The following is a 22,374-nucleotide window of genomic DNA, read 5'->3' as shown; positions in this document are numbered from 1 at the left end:
CGCGCATTTCGGGTCCCTGTACATGTACATGTAAACCAACCCAACATTGATCCGGTTCAGTGGATGCATGCATGCTCTATGTGGCACGAAGTATGTCGGCCGAGCCAGTCGACGGACCAGATCGATGCTACAGGAGGGACTCCATTGTAGACTAACGCTCCATCAATGTCCGGTGTGTGTGCTACGTCCACCGTAAGACAAACATAGTTCCGTCAACCCTAAAACCCTTAAACCCTAAACCCTGATAACCCTAACCCCCCCTCCCACTAAACCGTAAAAACATTCAAATTTTTGCCCCACATGGAAACCATTATGCATGCATTCTCTATGTGGTCATGGGATGCCATGAAAGATTTTTGGGATTATACACGCAAGTACGATCTCTGACACGCGCATTTCCGGCCTAGCATGTCAACACCCTGAAAGCACTAGCTGGGTTCCTCACCTGTATGAAACCAACCAAACATCGATCCGGTCCAGTGGATGGATGCATGCTCTATGTGGCACGAAGTTTGTCGGCTGAGCCAGTCAACGGACCGGATCGATGGTACCGGAGGGAATTCATTGTAGACCAACGCTCCATCAATGTCCGGTGTGTGTGCTACGTCCACCGTAAGACAAACATAGTTCCGTCAACCCTAAAACCCTTAAACCCTAAACCCTGATAACCCTAGCCCCCCCCCACTAAACCATAAAAACATTCAAATTTTTACCCCACATGGAAACCATTATGCATGCATTCTCTATGGGGTCATGGGATGCCATGAAAAAAGTTTGGGATTATACACGCAAGTACGATCTCTGACACGCGCATTTCCGGCCTAGCATGTCAACACCCCGAAAGCACTAGCTGCTTTCCTCACCTGTATGAAACCAACCCAACATTGATCCGGTCCAGTGGATGGATGCATGCTCTATGTGGCACGAAGTTTGTCGGCCGAGCCAGTCAACAGACCGGATCGATGGTACCGGAGGGAATTCATTGTAGACCAATGCTCCATCAATGTCCGGTGTGTGTGCTACGTCCACCGTAAGGCAAACATAGTTCCGTCAACCCTAAAACCCTTAAACCCTAAACCCTGATAACCCTAACCCCCCCCCCACTAAACCGTAAAAACATTCAAATTTTTTCCCCACATGGAAACCATTATGCATGCATTCTCTATGGGGTCATGGGATGCCATGAAAAAAGTTTGGGATTATACATGCAAGTACGATCTCTGACACGCGCATTTCCGGCCTAGCATGTCAACACCCCGAAAGCACTAGCTGCTTTCCTCACCTGTATGAAACCAACCCAACATTGATCCGGTCCAGTGGATGGATGCATGCTCTATGTGGCACGAAGTTTGTCGGCCGAGCCATTCAACGGATCGGATCGATGCTACCGGAGGGAATCCATTGTAGACCAACGCTCCACCAATGTCCGGTGTGTGTGCTACGTCCACCATAAGACAAACATAGTTCCGTCAACCCTAAAACCCTTAAACCCTAAACCCTGATAACCCTAAACCCCCCCCCCCACTAAACCGTAAAAACATTCAAAATTTTGCCCAACATGGAAACCATTATGCATTCATTCTCTATGTGGTCATGGGATGCCATTAAGAAAGTTTGGGATCATTAGTACATATACATGCAAGTACGTTCTCTGACACGCGCATTTCTGGGCTTGCATGTGAACACTCAACCCTAAACCCTGATAACCCTAACCCCTGATAACCCTAAACCCCTAAACCCCTAAACCCTAATAACCCTAAACCCCTAAACCCTAAACCCCGTAAACCCCACACCGAGTTCACAAGATTTTCTTATTTCTTTATATCATTTATCCAAATCTCACATAACTCACGCGGCCCACCCCTCCCTAAATCCCGCGATTACAGCTCCGCATTCTAACCACCCGGGCCGTCCGCACCTCCCACGACCGCTGCAAGATCAGATCGGAGACGCCGGTCGCCCACGGAATACAGGAGTCGGCGGCCAGCACTCGCCGCCCACCGCCAACGTGATCTGAGGGCTCGGACGTCAGTGTTCTTCTCGTCGCCTCCTCCTCGCGTGAACGCGCCATTTTTCCTTTGCGCCGTCGACCGTGCTATACCGGCACTTATAGTTTCCGACGCACTAACCGCCGCCAGCTACTCGGTGGCACCATCTCCGAGATAAGGTATTAGCTGATCGTAACTCTTTATAATCGTTGTCCGCCGATGCTTTAGTTGTTGAACCCTCATAGGTTTTGCACCCAAATAGGTTCTGTGCTTAAACCCATAAGTGGATCATATGTTAAATGACCCAGTTAATTTTGTTAAAATAAATTCGCTGCTAATTTTGTTATACATTTTCCAATTTTGTTCAGATTAATTGAGCCTGATTTTATCATTGCATACGAGGCAGCAATGTCAGTTTCAGATACGAACCTTAATAATGGAGAAAAGCCCATCTCCGAAATTACCGATGCGGTAAGTAATTTACTGTTTGTGTACAATCGTTTCGTACACATAATTCATGTGTACTCAGTAATATTTAATGGCATGTAACAGGAACTCGCCGAAAAGCATGGTCATATGAAGTTAGTATGCTCACAGACAAGGTTCAAAAAAACCATGAAATTGTTGTCACAAGACCACAAAAAGTACATCATATCAGAAACCAGTCTTGGCGGTCTAACCCAGATGCATGAAGTGACTCTACGGCGCATAATGTTGGTTAGACTACCCAAGAGCATAGATATGGACACGCAATCCATTACCATCGGTAAAACGCCAATTCCTATAACAAAAGAGGACGTGCAAGGTATATTTGGCATTCCGATAGAAGGGGAGGATATAGAGCCACATCTGGAAATGCAAACCGACACAGAATTGTTTACCGCCTATGCAAACAATGGGCAAATTTTGATTTCTGACCTTGAAACAGCGATCCGAGCTTCCAAAGCCCCAGACGGCGATTTCCTGAGGCGGTTCATTCTGTACGCAATTGGTACTGTTCTAGCACCAACAGCACAACATTATGTGGACTCGAAATTTCTCAACCTTGTTACAGATCTTGAAAACCTTCGGAAATTTAACTGGGGATGTTTCACACTTAATCACTTCTTCAAGTCCGTTCACAAGTTTAGAAATCAAGATCACGTAAATCTACAAGGAAATCTAATTCTGCTCCAGGTTAGTGATAGATCACTACTTAATGTCCTTTAATTATTGTTCTGTTGCATATCTGTATGGTGATGAACTAATTTATTGTGTAGTATTGGTACTGGGAGCACGTGCGTAGTGGCCGATTAATGTATGCTTCTAGACCCCCTCCATTGATCGCACGATGGGACGAAATGATGGCTACTTTAAGAAGCGATGCTTACGAGAAAGGAGGTCTTCATAACGGGCTGGTACCTATCTACAATTGAACTTTCTATATCCGATTTTTTATTTGGTACTAATGGTTCATTATATTTTAAAACAATAGGCTGTCATGGAAATTTGTGCTCCTCAACGACCGTCCGAGAATTCTAATAATTTTCCAAGAAAAAAAGATGAACATGTGCATCAACATGATTCTTATCGAGCACCATCACAAGGACAGCAATTTAGTAGCCAGCAAGTATGTACTCCAAAGACTATTTGTCTTTGCAATATCACAAATAGGTGTCATGGAACCTCATTCATTTAGCTATTGTTATCAACGGGGTTTTATTTTGTTTACACAGATTGAAATGGTAGTTGAAGTCATGAATGCACGCATTGTTGATCATGAAAAGAAGGTATGCAGGAAGTTAATGGAAATTGAGCACAGATTTGATGTCAAATACCAGACTCTAGGTGAAGACTTGATCGACATGAAGACTAAAACTGGCACTAATCCTAGGTTGTCGAAGGCCAAGGACGAAATTAAAGACTTAAGGAGGGAACTCCATGTATGTCATACTGTGCATTTTGTATTTTTTATGAATATGTTCCTTCATGTTCATTATTGTTTGCATTGTTACAGGACTTAAAATACGAATTTACAAGGAATGGACAATCAGTGTCACAGAAAGGAGGCGTGCAGGTGATCAAAATTGGCCCAACACGTTAATATCTAAAATTAACAAACTAATGATGAACTACCTTTGTTCATTGTAGGATCAAGTCAATGTGTGCAATTCATCCCTGACAGGAACTCCTAGGGCTAGCCAATTCATGACAGGGACTTTGAGTACACCAAGTGCAAGACATGTGACGGAAAACAATGAGGAACCACAATTAACTCCGATGAAGCCTGTCTTTGGTAATGATTACAAGTTCACGGATGAGGACATAGAGACAGCCATTTACATCCGCGGAACATATGACCCTGTTGAAATAGCTAGAATCGGAGACATTTCCCTCACAGCAGAAAATCTGAAGCGAAATTTGGACGACAAATACATTTATGGTGATGTAAGCCCATTATACTCTATTCTACATCATTACTGCAACAACTGTCTTATTATTGTATGATTGAAAATTTGGCAGGTTATTATGGCATATGCTCGCATTAGCCAAATTGAGAATGATACTACCTCAATCATATCCCCTCAAGAAACCGAAAAGCTGTTACAAATGAAGGGGGTGGTTTCTGTTGGACGTGCAGCCTCATGGTTAGCTCGTGTAGCAGGAAAATTTGTAGGGCGCCGAAAGGTACACGTTTTCCACACTTTCATAGTTTACGTACACACTGTACACGACAAATTTCGGTTCTCAACCCAACCCAAATTTTACTGCAGGTGCATGTCCCACTCAATGTACACCAAAACCATTGGATGCTAATGATGTTTAATTTTGACAAAAAAGAAATTCAGACTCCGAACTCCATGAATTATCATTGCGACAAGACCAAGGAAGATTCTCTTGTAAGTGTTCTCTTGCTGCCTCTTTTGATCCGCATGGAACATGAGCTCCCAAAGTACCGTAACCCTATGTATAACTCGTCGTACCCTAGGTGGACTCGATTCAGTTTTGCATTGACGAAGCTGTCAAGAAAGGGTTGATATCACCAGCTAATAACATCAATTTTGCCAAATGGACCAAAAAACGCTATGAGAACATACCACAACAGACCGATGGGTACGCATGGCCTCATAAATTATTATGTGCGTACACGAATAAGATTACTGATCTTTAACTAAACATCGCAGGACTTCCTGTGCGGTTTGGACACTGCAGTACATGTTGTCATGGAACGGGGATGAAACGACCGATATTTTGAACCAGGTAATTGAATGCCTAATTTAAATTTGTACTTTGTTTAGCTTGAAAGCTATGCTGACGTCAGTGTCGGTTATCCAATATAGGCAAGGATAGATATTTTCAGGTGGAAAATATGTACAGCCTTACTGCATTCAAATTGCAATGTGCTTTGTCTTGAATCATATAAGTTCCCCATAATGGTTAGCGCTACATGAAGAATATATCATTTATTTCATAAGTCTCATGATTAGAACTAACGCAACACTCTCTCTTATACAAAAGGAGGTGTACGATGCCCAGCAAGCGGTTCTACCTGATGCTTCAGAAGAGGACATACAATTAGTCAACAATCCCGATGGTTCCAACGAACCTGACACATCCAACTCCCAGAAGGATACCGGTGCAGCCAACTCCCCCAAAAATGGTGCACCCAACTCCCCCAAAAGGAAGAGAGCACGTGGACGCCCGAGAAAGCTAGTCGATCCCGAGCAAGCAGCAAAAACAAAGAGTCTTAAAGAACTGAAACTTAAATTTGACAGCAAGACCATAGCCAACCAAGTGTCTTCGTTACCATCACGGTCACGCAGAGAGCATAAACCAGCACCAGCTTTATTGAGCCCATTCAAACACAAATAGGTAGCATCAATTGATCATCAATTCATACATGCTCATGCTCATGCTCTACTTCTAGCATCATTTGATACACGTTTTGTTCTTATTAGAAAGTGGAAATAGGTACTTTTGGCAATCATGAGCATCCTCTACTTATTGCAATATCTAATGCATTGATACATTCTCATGCTCATGCTCTACTTTTAGCATCATTTGATACACATTTAGTTCTTATCAGAAAGTGGAAATAGGTACTTTTGGCAATCATGAGCATCCTCTACTTATTGCAATATCTAATGCATCATCAGTACAAAGCTTGATTTGGCAATAGGTGGAATCGGCAATCATTTGCATGCTTTAATTTTGTCAAAAATTAATGCATAGTTCAGTTGTAATTGCTCATAGATATGGCATGAACATGCTGAGTTATACACTAAACATAGTCATGCCAAGCTATAACTACCATAGTCATATTATGAGAGTTCCTAGCATGCATCACCGTACGGCAGAATAACACAGCAACCATAACATAGACCACCGTACGATACTTGATTTGCTAAGGCCTTGTATAATGCAAGGTGCTTAGGGGAGTTGCTTATAGAAATAAACCAGGCTTTTCTTAAGCACATGTGCTTATTTGTACAGGGTAGACGCATAACTAGGCGTCTCTCCTGTAGAAATAGGCACTAGTGCTTCAGAAATACCCTGTTTATTTTTCTAAGCACCACCCTAAGCATCTAGCATTGTACAAGGCTTAAACATGCATCACCAAAATAGTATTAACAACTAGGAACACTAAACCAGAGTAGTAGCAAACTCTTAACATAAACGGCAGATCAACCACCGCTCAGCATAGGTTCAGACACACCATAGGACATCAGTTTTAGACTCCAACAACAAACAAACATACATAACATAACAGGACACGGCGGTCCTGGGGCAGCAGCAGCACTCTAGCAGCACATCACTTCTCTCCCTTCTTCAATGCATGTTGTAGGGCTCATTGACTTTGACAATCTCGAGGAAGCGTGCGTAGGCAGCATGTTTAGCCAGAGTACTGGCTTTATGCTTCTTACCATGCCCATTGCCAGTGCTGAAGGCATGCTGGATCATGCCATCTATGCCGCCACCGATCACCTTGCAACAGAAAGGGCACCCAATCTTGCCAAAGAAACGGTACTTGATCTTCCCAGCAATCAGATGCCTCAGGGTGTACCGGCTCTTGCTGTGCCTGCTGTCCATGTTGTAGTCCATGTCGTCGTCATCCTCCTGTGAATTAGTGAATTAGTACACATAGAAGAACTCAGCTAATCTATTATGGTACATTGACTTTAATTACAATGTTTTGAAAGTACACATGTGTAACATGGCAACTATCTATTTGCTAGAAACAAGGCGTATGTGCACATACATAATTGAGCCAAAGAAACTGACATGCATAAATATGGACGGTGGAATAGTTGCATTTATAGATTAGTGCACAAGTAGTACATAATTAATACATGAAAGACTTCATGAAGTGGCTTGGTTTAATGATATTTGATACTTGTTACAGGTGTAATTCTTATTGGAATCAGAAAAATGGCTTCATTATACTCCTCCATGTTTCACACAAGGGGGGTTTGTTCTATCTACTGGAATGAAGAAACCATTATTCTTTCTGACAGCGGCAATACTGCTTCTCCAACATTGTTAGACCCTGATAAGTTTCAGAAGGAAATTGGTAAAGGAGCTATGGGGTGTCTCACTGCTCATATTGATGAGAGATGTGGCTGTGATCATCTAGATAACATACTGTGGAAAATTGGCTAGATGAAATGTTTTGATTTTTTGGTATCCAGTGGATATGTACTGTTAGCCCATAATTATTAAGGGAGCGATCACTTCCTTTGCAAAATGGAAAGTTGTATAGAATTTGCAAATGGATCATCTATGAACATGTGTGCAAACTAATCATATATGAACATGTGTGCAAATTAATTCATCTACATAAACTAAAATGAATCAGGAACTGCAGCATTTTGTCACTGTCCTTGGGAAGCCAATGGAGAATCCTGCCATATATCCATTGTTTAACCCACTTTTTCATTAATATATCCCTGCCATGAACATTTTCTTGTATTTGGGTTCATTACCCCACTTCTTTCATTAATGTATCTCTTGTGAAACTTATGCTCATCTAGTTAACAAGACAAACCCCAATGCCATGAAAAAAAACCAGAGTATCTGCTGGAATCAGAATGTGAATCAGATTTAAAAATCCACATCCAACATGAAGATCTATGCTAGATCCCTACAATCCTACATACGTAGAACTAGCACGCCCAAGTGAAATTGATGCTCATCTAGTTTACAAGAAAAAAACCCAATGTCATGAAAAAAACAGAGCAAAAAACAGAGTACTACCTCAGATAGCTCGTCGATGGCATCCTCGTCGAAGTCGCTGCCCTTCCTGCTATCTAGGTCGAACTCCTTTATGGCGTTCTCCTCCATGAGCTCTTCGATTTCGTCATGCACCTTGCGCTTACGCCTTCTCATCTCCTCCTCCTCCAGATCTTCCCCGACCTTGTGCTCGCCGACGGGTGCCTCGACGGCTGCGATGGCAGCGGGAGCAGGCACAACGGTCGCTGCACCGCCAGCTTTCGCCGCTACGGCGGACTCAGCCGCTGCACCCACGGCTATAGCCACGGCAGCAGACTGCTGTGCTCCGATGGTTGCCTCTGGCTCGTCCGCCGCATCTTCACGCCCGCGCTTCATCGTCGGTCGAAGACAGGAGGAGGGAGGCGTAGGAAGGGAGGAGGGTGGTGAGGAAGGAGGAGAGGGTGGTGAGGTGGTGAGGAAGGAAGAGAGGGTGGGGAGAGGACGAGGGTTTTCTACCCGATTTGGGGAAGAAATGCACTGCTCCTGCCTCTTGGAGTTACCAAGATGCTGTGGGTGCCGATTTGACTTGACACACCCACCCGGCCGTCCCCATTCCACGTGGGGACGTGGCGGTCGTGCACGCGGTCGTGCACCTCCTGCGGTTTTCCATCAATTGCTATCGGTCTCACAAGTGGGTCCCCTTGTCATCCACACAACCGAGCCACCACATGTACCACATTTTTCTTTCTCCCCGTCTCGACCACTCCACATCTTTCTTTCTTCCCTTCTCGACCAGCGCCGCCGCCGTCGCCGCCATCTCTCGACGACCCCTCTCTTCGCTGCCGGTGCGCGGCCACCGCCAACTCCGGCAAGTACGTGAGATCTCCCCTCTTCTTCCCTTCCCCAACCGCGTCTCCCTACGGAGGCGGATTTGAGTCGATTGGTTTGGACTGAAACTTAGTTTTTGGATTGGATCTTGATTTGGTTTCTATGGTTTGAGACCAAATCAATCAATTAGTTTGAGCCACCACTACCACCTACTACTGCTTCAAATCCAAGAGCCGCTGTTGCTGGCCGGAGCTCGTCGCCTCTCTCGAGCTTTGACGCCATGTCTGATCTAGATTCATGACGTGCCCTCGCGTATGGCTTTGTCCACGGTTTGAACCTTTGGATTCAATCCAAAAGTTGAAAATGGTTTGGACTGGGTTGGATGACGAGCATGTATAGTTTGGTTTGGTCTAGATTCTAAATGAAAATATTTGGATTGGTTTGGTTTTGATGTGTGCTGTGGATTGGACTGGTTTTAGTTTGGATGCCGAACTATTCCCAGGTTTAGATGAGACGGGCATTGCCATTGTCATTGGCATTGCTTTATTACGTAGATGATAGAAAATAGATTGATTGGCCATTGCCAGTATAGGTTATCACTATGATTTATTATATGTATGATCTTTGTATTGTACTATGTACAATTCAACTTAGAGTTCAACACGTTCTGTGTAGAATGGAGGAAGCACAATGTGGACGCTGCAACTCACGGTGCCGGACCAGCCTTTCTACTGCCACGCTGTTCGGCATCTACTTCCAGCCTTCTTTTGTTTTTGCAGCGGTAACAATTTATATGAACCTTCTGACAGTACATTCTTTTTGTTTTTTTGCTATTTCCACTAATGTATTGTGTCTGTTATTTGTTTTTATCTTACATAGATCGTACCATGCAATGTGAGATTGGCATTCAATGAGCTCGTCGCAGACACCGTGACCTTCGATGCTCTTGGGGGCCCATACACTATGCAGGTCGAGAAGGGGCGAAAGATAACCCAGATAGGAGGAGATGATTGGGATCGTTTCATCGCCCGCATGCGTCTTAGTGGGGGTGAATTGATCAGCTTCTCCTTCAGAAAAGATAGGCCCAGGATTTCTGTTATCTATCTAAATTTGATTCCGGATAGTGAGGATGAAGTTCATGACGAGGAAGATGGTGCTGATTCGGATGATGACGATTCTGATGATGATGAGAACCCACTTGTTGAATACCTGTATGCCCAAGGACTCAGACTGGGCGACGAGGAAATCGGCAACCTCTGGGACATGCTTCCGCTACATGAAGACTACCTAGGGAAGCCATTCATGACCCGCCTCACAAGGATGAATGTTAAACGGCATATCATGGTATGTTACTTAGTGTGGTAATTACATGATATACATGCTTAGTTAGTGTAGTAGTTCATATGATATGCATGTTGTAGTACTATGATGAGAGGCCTAGTTTAGAATTCATTTAGTGAAGAATTTTATGACATGCATGTAGTGTAGTAATATGCGATGATATGCTTAGTGTACGCGGTAATCTAATGATATGCCTAATTACTGTAGTAATTTGATGCTTGGCGTATAGTGTACTGATGTGATGATATATATGCTCAGTGTTGAATCCAATGATATATGTGTCTTGAAGTGTATGCTTTGTTGATAATTGCACGTGACATGATCATATATCATGTCAACTGTTTTGCTATTCCACTAATGTATATGATCATGTCAACTGTTTTCAAAAATTACCTAAGAGGTTACTTGATAGCTGTGGCATCGACCCAGACGAAGAAGGCATGGCTGCTGGACTACGCCTTACCAGAACGGGCTCCATCACCAGTTGTGCCTATGCAGTGGACACGGACGGTCGCACTGTCTTGAGCAGGGCAGGGTGGAAGAAGTTCCTTCGTGCCAAGAATCTTCGGGTAGGATAGGCCATCCTACTCACTGTTGCGAACACCCGTCGCCATGACTTGAGGATGATGATCACCATCCACCTCATTTAGAACTGCGGTGGGCCATGTATCAATCTGAAATGAACTTGTTATGTTAGCTCTTGTTTGCGAGTACTTGTCGTGTATTACCGTACCTATATCTACTCATATCTAGGTACTGTTGCTTGTGATGGATTGCAACTATTATTAACTGGTACCTAATGCTCTACTAGCTATGATTATTCCACTATGTGATGTTTTATAGGCCGTAGTGTGACATGGTAACTGTTATATATGGTAGAGGCTTGTCTCTAAGACCTTGTACAATGCAAGGTGCTTAGGGATGTGCTTCCACTGTGTGATGTTTTGTACGTGCCAGGTTGTAGTATGAAATGCTAACTATTCTATATGGTAGTGGCTGGTCTCTAATTGGACCGACATGTTGAACTAGTATCAATGGTAGAGGCGTTTCGTTATGCGCCACATCCAACAGTTCACATAATTAATTATCCAAAGATTAAGATATGAAACCCTTGGTCATACATAGCAACATTTCGTTCCTAAAAATTAAGGTACTTCCACATTCAAACTAACTAATACTACAAATTCGAAGGAACTACTTAACACATTAACAGCACATAGGGAAGTAGCCCTGGTCCAATGGCTTGAGAAATGACGAACAAAAACTGAAAGAAGAAGGATCAGCCAGTAGCAGCACCATCAGCCTCCCAGCCTCACAACTTCAGCCAGCCTGGTGAACTCCAGGTTTTTTCCTGCAAAACACACATGTGATGTTGGAGGCAAGAAAATAAATATGCCAGGGGTCTTGTCATGGCATCTAATCGCACGGAATGCTAGTACAAATGATGGAGAACAAAACATCCAACATGAGAAAATTCATAGGAGTTCTAGATCCATGGATACCATCAAGAAAAAATGCTCAGTTTTAATTCAGACACAAGACTAGGTGAAAACATGCATATTTCATATCAGCAACATTGATATGGCATCTTTGCAAGCTTGGGTCAGTGACTTGTCTTGTGTTTCATGGCATGACAATAATTTTAATAATAAATAGACATGAAATTGACCCAAACTCATGTACAAAGTTAGGCCATATGATGCATGGATTAATTCACACATAAATGACAAAATGCCAACTTTGTATAGAATTTGCAGTACTGAAATATTTCAGTGTGTACCGGTGTGTACTGAAACTGCAGTAGTGAAATAATTCAGTGTGCATCGGTGTGTACTGAAATTGTAGTAACGAAATATTTCAGTGCCTACCGGTGTGTACCGAAATATTTCAGTGTCTACCACTACAACATTACAAATTTTGCCTAGGGCAGTACCGAAATATTTCAATGCCTACCGGTGTGTACCGAAATATTTCAGTGTCCACCACTACAACATTACAAATTTTGCCTAGGGCAGTTCCGAAATATTTCAGTGCCTACCGATGTGTACCGAAATATTTCAGTGTCTACCACTACAACATTACTAATTTTTCCTAGGGTTCACATACATCATAATCCATCCTCCAAATCCATGTACTCAAATGTTCATGCAATTCATTGAGATTAAAATGCCATCTAGCATTCCCTCTCTGAACTATTATGATCAGTATCACCACGATGTAAGTACGAGCAGTAGAAAGATGAGGAGTGGGGAAGCTTACTCTAAACATAGCTACCGCCGCCATTCAGACGAGGAGAGCGGCGAGGGAAGCGTGGAGAACGGCGGGGAAGCGAGGTCGCGACCATTGTCCTCCTCATCTTGCGCTTCGAAGTCTCCGGTGACTCGGTTGGAGGCTGCACAATCTGCAACGGCACCTCGTGCACGGTGGGTTCCTGATCCAGTGGATGCTCTACCCTGGATCTGAACGCCCACCACCTCCGCCTGGTCCACTCGCTGGACGAATTGGCCTGCTCCATCGCCCAGAGGAGGATCTCGATCTTCTGAATCGGTTGCACGGGCTGGGGGAAAAGCTTTGCCCTCTCCTTCTTCGTCAAATTCTTGAGAGTGACCATTGCCGTCCAGCTCATCTGCCTTGTGTTATCAAATCAAGAACGGATCTCCCTCAACCTGGCCAACTTGACCTGGTCGCCGCCGGCGATCTGCACGAAGTCGGTGTTCTCGCCGCCAGCCATCAGCTTGATCTGCCGTGGAAGAGGGGGTGGGGGTGGGTGGGGGGGTTGCCTGAGTGGAGCGAAGTTGCAGCGGCAAGGAGGAGATGACTGCGGTGGACAGGGAGGAGAGGGAGGAGATGGCCGCCGATGAGTAATTGTGGAATGTGTAGCACCATGGCGGCGGTTATTCATTCGACGAGAGGGGCGGCGCGTGCAAATTTTCCTAGGACTAAACTGCCCCTAGATTAAAACGCGTCCCCACCTTGTCACGAGTACCGGCCCCACTCGTTTTAGTACTTTCGCGTACTTTCATCGGAATACTACCCAGTACTTCGTATTTGTCTGCCGTTAGATCGAACGGTTCTAAAAAAGCCCAACCACTCTAAAACTTGTATAATCTATTGCACCTGGATTGGTGGACACTGGACAGTGACTATGCAAAGCCTGAATGAAAGCTAAAGAAGAAAAGTAGCAGACGTGCGGTGAATGTTATGGCTGTGTTATCTTTTAGAAAATGGTATGGGTGTGCCGTAAAGCGCGAGCGTGAAACTCCATCGCGGTCAGCCTGGTACGCTACTCTCGTCCAGTTTTGGCCACTCTGAAAATATTCGAGTTCGTGGTAGTGCTGAAGCTGATGTCTCACCGATACGATAATTGATTTGGCAACCACTGCTACCTGGCCCTGACCCACCCCCCGGCGGCCCTTAATCAAGATGAGAAGCCTAGTCACCCGCCCCATCATCTTGCAGCAGACAACCCAATCCATTAGCTACTTACCCAGGACCAACCAGCAGCACCAATCACTACATAGATATATGTCTTCTCTTTCGAGAGTGCCGTTTTACAGTGACACAGGCGGTGCCATTCCATTTCCACCAGTAATGAGTTACCACTTTCAGTCATGTTCACATAATTCAGTTGTGTGGTAACGCATCACATCCCACAATCATCAAACAAACAAACAAACAAAAAAGATGTCAGGTCCCATTGTCCCAAAGTCGAGCTAGAAAGGGGGGAAATCCCGACGAGGCACAGTCAGAGCAGAGCTTAGCCTAACGTGGACGCCGCATCCTACCAATGCGATCGCGAGACCACACCCCACGGCGCCGGCGGCTCTGCCTCTGCAGTGTGCGCTGCAAGTGCAACCCAATCCACCACCCAGGACCCAAGAGCGGCTAAAGACGAGGCCAAACCCACCACTATTCTTGCGGATATCATATTCCTCTGCGTCCCGAGCTGCTCCCCGCGGCTCCAGATCATCATCATCATCATTGCGATTTATTCCCGCACTTTGCTTCCGGAGGCAGGCACCGCCGCCGACCCAACCACCTCTCGCGCCGTCCAGTTCACTGCACTGGTTTGCTTCTTGAGAAGCAGGAGCACTTCTAGGGGCAAGGCAACGATCGAATCTCTTCGCTGTTCGTGGTTCTGGCAGAGCTCTCTGATCGGAGCCATGAGCAGCACTCTGCTTCGGGTCTGCCCCTCCGAGCTCAAGATCCCCTGTAAGTGCCCTCAGGAACCACCCCTACTCCTGCCTAATTCAGCGGCGCCGACTGATTTTCTTCTTCTTGCTTGTTCTCCGCGGCCCGATCGAGAAGACGAGGTCAAGAGGCAGCGATCGTGCTGCATGCAGCTCATCAACAAGACCGACAAGTACGTGGCGTTCAAGGTGAATAACTGAATACCCATCCTCTGCTACTCTGTCTGCGGTGCCATTGGGTGGGAGGGTGACGGATTGACATGGTTCCGAATTCCAATCCGCAGGTGAAGACGACGAACCCGAGGAAGTACTCGGTGCGCCACACCTGCGGCATTCTGCTGCCCCGGAGCTCCTGCAGCGTCACAGGTGCGGCCTGCTTAACCGATTCATCGGCTTGTCTGCCTGACTGACGCCCACCGTATCATCGTTGCTGAAGCGCTGGGATCGGTTTAGTTACGATGCAGGCTCCCAGGGACATGCAGCTGGATCACCATTGCAAGGACAAGTTCCTCGTGCAGAGCGCCGTGGCCCGGGACGGAGCCACCATGAGAGATCTTGTCCCTGAACTGGTAGGTTCATTGTGGTTCCATCTCCTGCTGGCTGATGGATGCCTCTGTTTATACGGTACATTTCTCAGGCGTAATGCGACGGTTTGTGCAGTTCACCAGGGCGCCGGGTAGGTTGATTGAGGAGTTCAAGCTGCGGGTGGTTTACATTGCTGCTAATCCTCCCTCGCCGGTGCCCGAGGAGGCAGAGGAGGAGGACGCATCCCCTCGGTCAGAGGTGACGATGGGCTATGAGGCGAAAGTTTCGTCAGCGTTTGATGCCGTGAGTGATAGCATCACTGTTCTTTTTGTGCTGCATCAAGAACAATATCATGCCTTTTCTTGTGACCATGTGTTCATTTGCTTCTCAGGCATCTAGATGCGTAGATAATTCTGGAGCTAAACTTTCATGTACCAAGGTAATTCATTTCCCAGTCAGTCAAAACACACTGCACACTGACAAATATCTGAACACATATCAAAACTCATGCAGTTCTACATATATCTGAACTCATGGCCAAAAATATCTGAACACATAGATCGAATTCATTTAATACTGTTCATTGAGTTAGTACTCAGAATCATTTTATGGATAACTAAAAAATATATCCATTGTATTATTTTGAGCTATTTCTATTGCATATTTTTTTAGGGTGCCTCTGTGGTATCGATGCTTGTTGGAGAAAAAGTATATACAAGAGAAGAAAATCAGAAAAAACATCAGCAAGATATGGTAAGACCCCATTCAGATTCCTTTTCCTACTCCTTAGATGGTGTTCAATTATGGTAATTCAAATACATACTAATCTCAGTGTAACATCCAACATCATTTTCTTAAATCATGTTACTTCTCCTTATATTCATAGTAGCACCGGCGGAGCTACTTACAGGCAAAACCGTGCCGTGGCCCGCCCAACAATTCACCAAAATACATATATATACGTATGACCATTTCCCAGCACACATGGTGGTAGGCCATGCTCCATAGCCCAAACGCCAGAGTCCAATTACCACCAATAGAGCAGCACGACTGACACATCTGTCCCCTTGCTCTGTCTACGCCTCGTCTAGTAGAGAAGTAGTACTACGACTGGTGTACTCCACTAGGGAACGGCGCCGGCCGACAGGGAGGTACAGTAGCTGGGGCAACTACAGCTAGTAGGAGCTGAGCTAGAGTCAACTCTGCCTAGTGGCGACCCATCCCGGCACCCCCCGTCTGATGTGGCTGCACTAGCGGCGACGGCGAGCCGGCCACAGGCGACCCGGCAGGTTAAAATTTCAAAAAAAGTAATGCTCTTGGTTAGCTTGGCCCGCCCAGTTTTTTGTTTGTAGCTCGGTCACTACATAGTAGTAGTATGCATGCAAATCCGGTACCATGATGGTTCCAAAATAAAAATGAAGGTAATAAATGTTAATGTTGGAATGAATATGATTTGCTCCTTAAAATATAGACAAACTCTGAAATTATGATAGAAAATTATGTGAATGCCTCAATGCAAGGAAAATATTATCATGACATAAAACATAAAAATTTATTTTGACCTCTCAACTATTAGTCATGTTTTTCTTTTGGCCCATGAAGTTTAAAACCAAATAAATTTGGCAGTTAGCTCCTAATATTGAACAAATTGTGTGCCTGGTCTCACCTGAAGCACTATGGCCAATGCGTGGACATGGTCCAGCAACCATGCGAAGCCACCATGTCCACACTGGAGTTTTTAATGGATTTTCAATAAATAATTAAAAGGAATAATTTGCTAGTGGTGGGTAGGGGCATGTTGAGATAAATATGATAGTGGGGATGACTCTCTTAGGTATGTAGGATTAAATAAAAAATCTAGGAATTTAACAAAAAGCTATAAATCCATACATATTCAAAGGAACCAGATAATTCGTGAAAAATGTTTATTCGGTATATATTGCCACAATTCCCATTTTTATTCATAATTCTTTCCTGACTTATCTCAATGTTTTAGTATCTCCGGAGTAATACTTGAGTTTCTTCTTATTATTATTTTTGTATTTTACAAAATCCTTTTGTTTTTGGAATGCACCCACTTTTTTTACATATTTTAATACAAATATAGTTTCTAATATAATTTTCTTCCCCTTTTCACATGTTTTATACTCTCTCCATCCCGATTTGTAAGCCGGGCACAAATTTTTAGATCTTCAACTTGACTAGCAAATCACGTGTAACATGCCATACAAACATATATGTTAGAAAGTTCATTCGACGGAGAATCAAAAGATATATTTTTTGCGGCCAATAACATATTTTGATACTCAAATTGAAGACCTAAAAACCGTGCCCAACTTACAACCCGGATAGAGGTAGTAACAATATATATTTTTTTTGTGCTGATTGGGCACCGTTCCGTACGAAATCACCTTCATGCCATTCTGACTGAGTTCAGTGACCATATATGTTAGGTATTGAAAGATAAGTACCAGACTTAACCAATTGTTGTTTTTTTTAATACAACTTAACCAATTGTTGAGAGATAATGAACTCTATCAATAGTTTTTTTACGGATAAAAATAAAGATGAAGCACTGACTTCACTTTTCCCAGTAGTGACAATCCAGTAAGACTTTCAAAATTATACACCTTTGATGGATGAGGTAAGCACCAGCATTTGGTGATAACTCCCTCAAGAAAAAAGAGATAAGGATTAAGGAGCAAACTAGTACTCCCTCCGTCCGGAAATACTTGTCATCAAAATGAATAAAAGAAAATGTATCTAGATGTATTTTAGTTCTAGATACATCTCTTTTTATTCATTTTGATAACAAGTATTTTTGGACGGAAGGAGTAATATTTTAATGAGGTTCTCTGTGAAGCCAATTAACATGTGGGGCACCTTTGTCCATTGAAATATATAATGTTACGATTTCTAAATGATTGCCTATGCAGGTATGTTTTATTTACTGTCAGATATCTGAACATTTCATCCTGGCCTTATTTCAGGGACTGCTTAGGGAAGCAGGATCACCTCAACAGGGTTTCTCCGTAATGTTTGTGCTGTTAGTCTTCATGTCATCTGTCTTCATCGGACACTTGATGAAGCATATAAAGGTTTAGTGATGTAAGTACTGCAACACAGGCGCTAGAACTAGAAACGGATCCAATTGTTGCCAATTTTAGATAGGAGGAACATGCATCAAGTTCATGTATATATGGTTCATCAGTTGCAGAGTTGCGTCATATCGATTCGATTTTGTAGGAGTTTCGGAATTACTTGTTGCTCAAAGGAATGTATCTAGTACAGAAATATATCTAGATACATTCATTTCAGCGACAACTAATTTCGGACAGAGGTAGTACTTTTCTATGTGACACACAACGTCAAGATCCATGATCGACCTTGTCTATCAGGCCAACTTCAACGCACGACCCCAAATGGTCTTGCTACATTCGTTTGGGGGTAAACGGACAGAACATGCCGTCCAACCGCCTGGCAGTTCAACACATCTTCTCAAAATAGACTTACGCTCTGCTATATATTAATATAGCAACCACATGAAACAATTGCTGGGCCAACAACAAATCAAACCCAAAAGAAAAAAAAAACAAATGCCAACAATGGCAGTTGGACGAAACGTGGATGACCATCCACCGCTGTGCCCTCCGGGGTCATCCCACCACACTCATAGCACTCTGAAACGCCGCGTACCAAGCAACACCTTCAAGAAGGAGTGCGCGACGACAATGCTGTTGCACGGACATGTCCTAGGGACTTCCCCGGCACGCGGAGGGAAGAGGGGAATGGGAACATCTGACGCCCTTCAGGAAGGAATGGCGGCACCCGCGGGCATCACCGCATCAGTGTTAGACAAGCCGACAAGGGTTTCTCCCAACCCCAGAACACCACTACCCAGCCGCTCCGAAGCCTTCCATCCAGCTTGCCACCCACCAGCATGCGCCACCACGGTCTTGATGCCACCCTCATCGTCTCATTGTGGTCACCATCGCGAGGCCTGGATGACGGAAAATGGAAGCGCAAGGAAACGGGGCGGCAGCAGCAAGGCTGCGCGAGAGGGAACTACCTTCATCGTCGCCTCAGGGGAGGTCACTGCCTCCAGCGCCATCACGGTAGCCGGCTGAACGAGGCAACAAGGGCACACCAGGCCTCCCGGGCCCGCAAAGCCACTGTCGCCACGCTTGATACGACCCGTTGTAATATAAATACCAAGGTCGTTGATGTTTCTGCTGAAGCCTGTGTTCTCCGGAAAAACATTGCAGATACAATGGAGCACCTTCGGCCAAGTTCTACGGCCGTACACACTGATGTGTTGGAGAGCATGTGCATATGCAAAAAGGAGAGACATACTAAATTTGAGATGCCATCTGCTTATGGATTAGACGTGCATGCTTCAAGAGGAAATCTAGGAAAAAATACTTTAATTATTTTAGCAAGACACGTTCAGGAGGAGGCATTAAGGAGTCCACAACTCATCTTGAGTATTTCCTTAGGATTTGCTACGTGAAGATGAAAACAAGAAGATTATTGTTTCTTTTCCTGCCGGGCAAGGAAACTATCAACGTAAGGAGCCAGTTTATCTGGGAGTTATTTAGTTTGAAGGATGTTGGCTGGGGTCCACCAACAGAAGAATAAATCAAGCCGTCGCATGCATGCACGAGAGCTAAAGTAGTTTTACTTTCCTTAAATATACCAAGTCGGTTTAGATACGCCTAGGTGTTATGTTTACGTGAGGGCTTGCTTTCCAAGTTAGGTAGGGTGTGCGGCTGCAATATAAAGCCAATCGATTGTATTTTGTGAGGTTAGGTTATATTTTATGAAATAGAAACGATGTGTTTTTAGGGTAGACACCCGTATCAAGTTTTGAAGGGATCTTTAGAAAACCTCTATGTTGCAATTTCTCTTCGTGGAAATTGTTTTGTGCGTGAGTACCTTCGTCGAGATTGGTTTTCTCGTGCTGGGCCGCAAGGTTCAAACCCTCTACTTCGTGTACATCGCGTGCGCGGGCGAGAGGTTGCTGCTATTGGTGGTGGAGTGTCGTGAAAGGTCGGGCCACAACAATGGATCGGTCCGGTCTACATCAACGCTGCAGCAAGCCGGCGACGGCGCTGCCACCGCCCAGACTCCCTATACCCTACCTCCACCTCCAGGGGCTACGTCGTCGACAAAGAAGCCGCTGGCCCGCCTCGTCCTAGACGGGGCCCAAAGGGGCCAGATCTTGGCCGAGCGGGCGCCGCCATTCCGCGGCACCGCGCAGCCGATCACCCGCACAAGCGCCAAGTCACCCCGCCGCCGTGCCGGACCATCGCCGTCTGAGAGCACCGCCCAGATCTGCTCCACCTCGCGGAGGAGCCTCACCGGGAGGGGGAAAGCCCAGGGCCGAGCCCGGCGACGCACACCGGCGACCGGGGGGGGGGGGGGGTATGGGGGAGGGAGACGGTGGCGCAGCCGGTCGCCTGCGGGGGACGAGCCGGTCGTGAGAGAGGATATGCAGACTAACTAACTATGCTCCAATTCAACACATCTGGAAGCTACCGAAGATCAAATAAGAGAATCATACAGGACACATCATTTGAAGCACAGAATTCTCATATTACTATTATTTTTCCATCAGGTTTGCACAGACAGTTAGACAGAGGGGGATCCATCATGCCAGATCGGGGGGTAGCGTTGCTCGTTCGCTTGCGGCGCCGGCGGCGCGAATTGGTGGGGCTGCGCTCTCTTGATTTCCCCAAGGTCGTCGGGTAGATGGCGATCACGCGTCTCCTCACCTGATGCAAACAACAGAGTCGATTTCTGATTTCAAGGAAGCGTAGGCGATTTACTTTGTTTGTTTGGATCTGAAGAGAGGAAGTACCTGCAGCGACGTGGGCGCGGTGCTCGTGGACGATCCTTGCGGACTCCGGAGGCGAAGCGATGAGCGATGATAGCAGAACGAAACAGATGAAGATGTTGGCCATGGCCATGGGGAGAGTCTTCGTCATGATGATGGATTTGGTTCTTGCAGCTTCGATGTGCCTCCTTTTAAGGTGAAGTTCAGTGGGAAGAATATGAGGATAATTTGTAATGTGGTAGGAGTATTATAGATGTCCAATAATAAAAAGGACGCGCATAACGCGTGACCCTTCCCCCTAATGGCCGCGGCGCGGCGTAATGTGTGCACACAACGGCGCAAGGGTCTCTGCACGACCGTCACCGTCCATCCTGAAACGAACGGTGTGACGTATAGTCATCCAATAAGGATGCGCATAGCACGTGGCCGTCCCCCCTAATTGCCGCAACGCGAAGTAAAGCATGCATGCAAAGGTTTATGTGTGACCATATAGGCGAAACGTCGTGTCACCCTCCTTGACCCCTGTCAAACGAGAGTGAGTGTAGCGCATCGATGGTGAGCCCCGCAAACAAATGGGAGGAGCCTGTATTAGCCCCGTAAAGCTCCGTGACTACCATTTTTGATCCGGACACCGCAATTGTTTCATACATGTACTTAGAGTTGCCCAATTTGTTGCTAATAAACTACCAACACACATGATGTCAAGTCGGCAAGAAAAATGACAAAGAAAAAATACATTAAAGTTGCCATGACAACACATCTTTAGCTAACATCTTCGGTTCCAAAACATTTTCAGCTGGCATGAGCAAACATCAAGTTTTGCCACTTGTGTGTCTTTTCGTATATAAAAAAAGGACACAAGTACTTCCCTCCTCCCCCCCCCCCCCCCCCCCCCCCTTTCCATTTTCATGGTGATTCATATACTACCACCAGAAAAAGCACTATATAATATTATGTGTAGTCTGTTTGGAAGTTGACAACACTACTTGAGTTTCTATTTTTATATATGTAGTCAGATGAAGGAGGCATCACAACTCAGAGTTCATCTCAATTCGACCCACCACACACCCACTTAATCTTTAGCTTGCCCCACTAAAAGCGACCATGTAGGCGTACATCGCTTCATTTCTTATGGTCGTCAAGCGCCAGAGGGGACGAAATTCCGTGGAGAAAGTCGGTGATGCGAATGGCGATGAGCACAAGAAAGCAACATCAAACTCGGTGGAGCGAGCGAGCGAACGTTCGTAATAACAACACCTTCTATTTTGCTTCTTCTGATCAAGTAAATTGATACTATTTCCTAATTCTGGATGGATGACCTTCTGATTTTGTACATGGGGACTAGTGCACTATACAATTTGAGGCTGATGCGATTTAGGTCAAATCAATCATATAATGAAATCTTGACAAAAAAGACTGGAAGCATGAAATGCATAACAGAAAGACAAATTCATAAAAACAATAAATAAAGTTCATT

At 45.1% G+C, this 22,374-nt stretch overlaps 2 protein-coding genes and 1 long non-coding RNA gene across 3 annotated transcripts; 2 read left to right on the top strand and 1 right to left on the bottom strand.

The window, feature by feature from the left end:
- The first annotated feature begins 8,189 nt into the window (after positions 1-8,189).
- LOC147986402 (uncharacterized) lies at positions 8,190-10,962 on the top strand. Its single transcript, XM_087540039.1, has 5 exons — positions 8,190-8,227; positions 8,804-9,049; positions 9,681-9,786; positions 9,885-10,349; positions 10,759-10,962. The coding sequence occupies exons 1-5, from the start codon at positions 8,190-8,192 to the stop codon at positions 10,960-10,962; spliced, it is 1,059 nt and encodes a 352-aa protein (XP_087396165.1).
- A 3,129-nt stretch (positions 10,963-14,091) lies between these two features.
- LOC125539404 (vesicle-associated protein 1-3) lies at positions 14,092-18,288 on the top strand. The gene is made up of 8 exons (XM_048702846.2): positions 14,092-14,558; positions 14,655-14,725; positions 14,821-14,902; positions 14,990-15,105; positions 15,197-15,364; positions 15,453-15,500; positions 15,734-15,814; positions 18,052-18,288. Exons 1-8 carry the CDS (start codon positions 14,510-14,512, stop codon positions 18,163-18,165), a joined length of 729 nt encoding a protein of 242 aa, XP_048558803.2. The 5' UTR covers positions 14,092-14,509; the 3' UTR covers positions 18,166-18,288.
- Positions 18,289-20,635: 2,347 nt separating this feature from the next.
- On the bottom strand, positions 20,636-21,325 carry LOC147986401 (uncharacterized). Its single transcript, XR_015615202.1, has 2 exons — positions 20,922-21,325; positions 20,636-20,835 (listed from the first exon to the last, which is right to left on the bottom strand). It is a non-coding gene; the product is annotated as an uncharacterized LOC147986401 (long non-coding RNA).
- Between the last annotated feature and the right edge of the window lie 1,049 nt (positions 21,326-22,374).

This window comes from Triticum urartu, chromosome 2A (genome assembly GCF_056163025.1).
Source record: "Triticum urartu cultivar PI428250 chromosome 2A, HENAU_Tu73, whole genome shotgun sequence".
Lineage (NCBI taxonomy): Eukaryota > Viridiplantae > Streptophyta > Magnoliopsida > Poales > Poaceae > Triticum > Triticum urartu.
The sequence above is the reverse complement of the archived record's forward strand: the minus strand, read 5'-3'. Positions and strand labels throughout refer to the sequence as shown.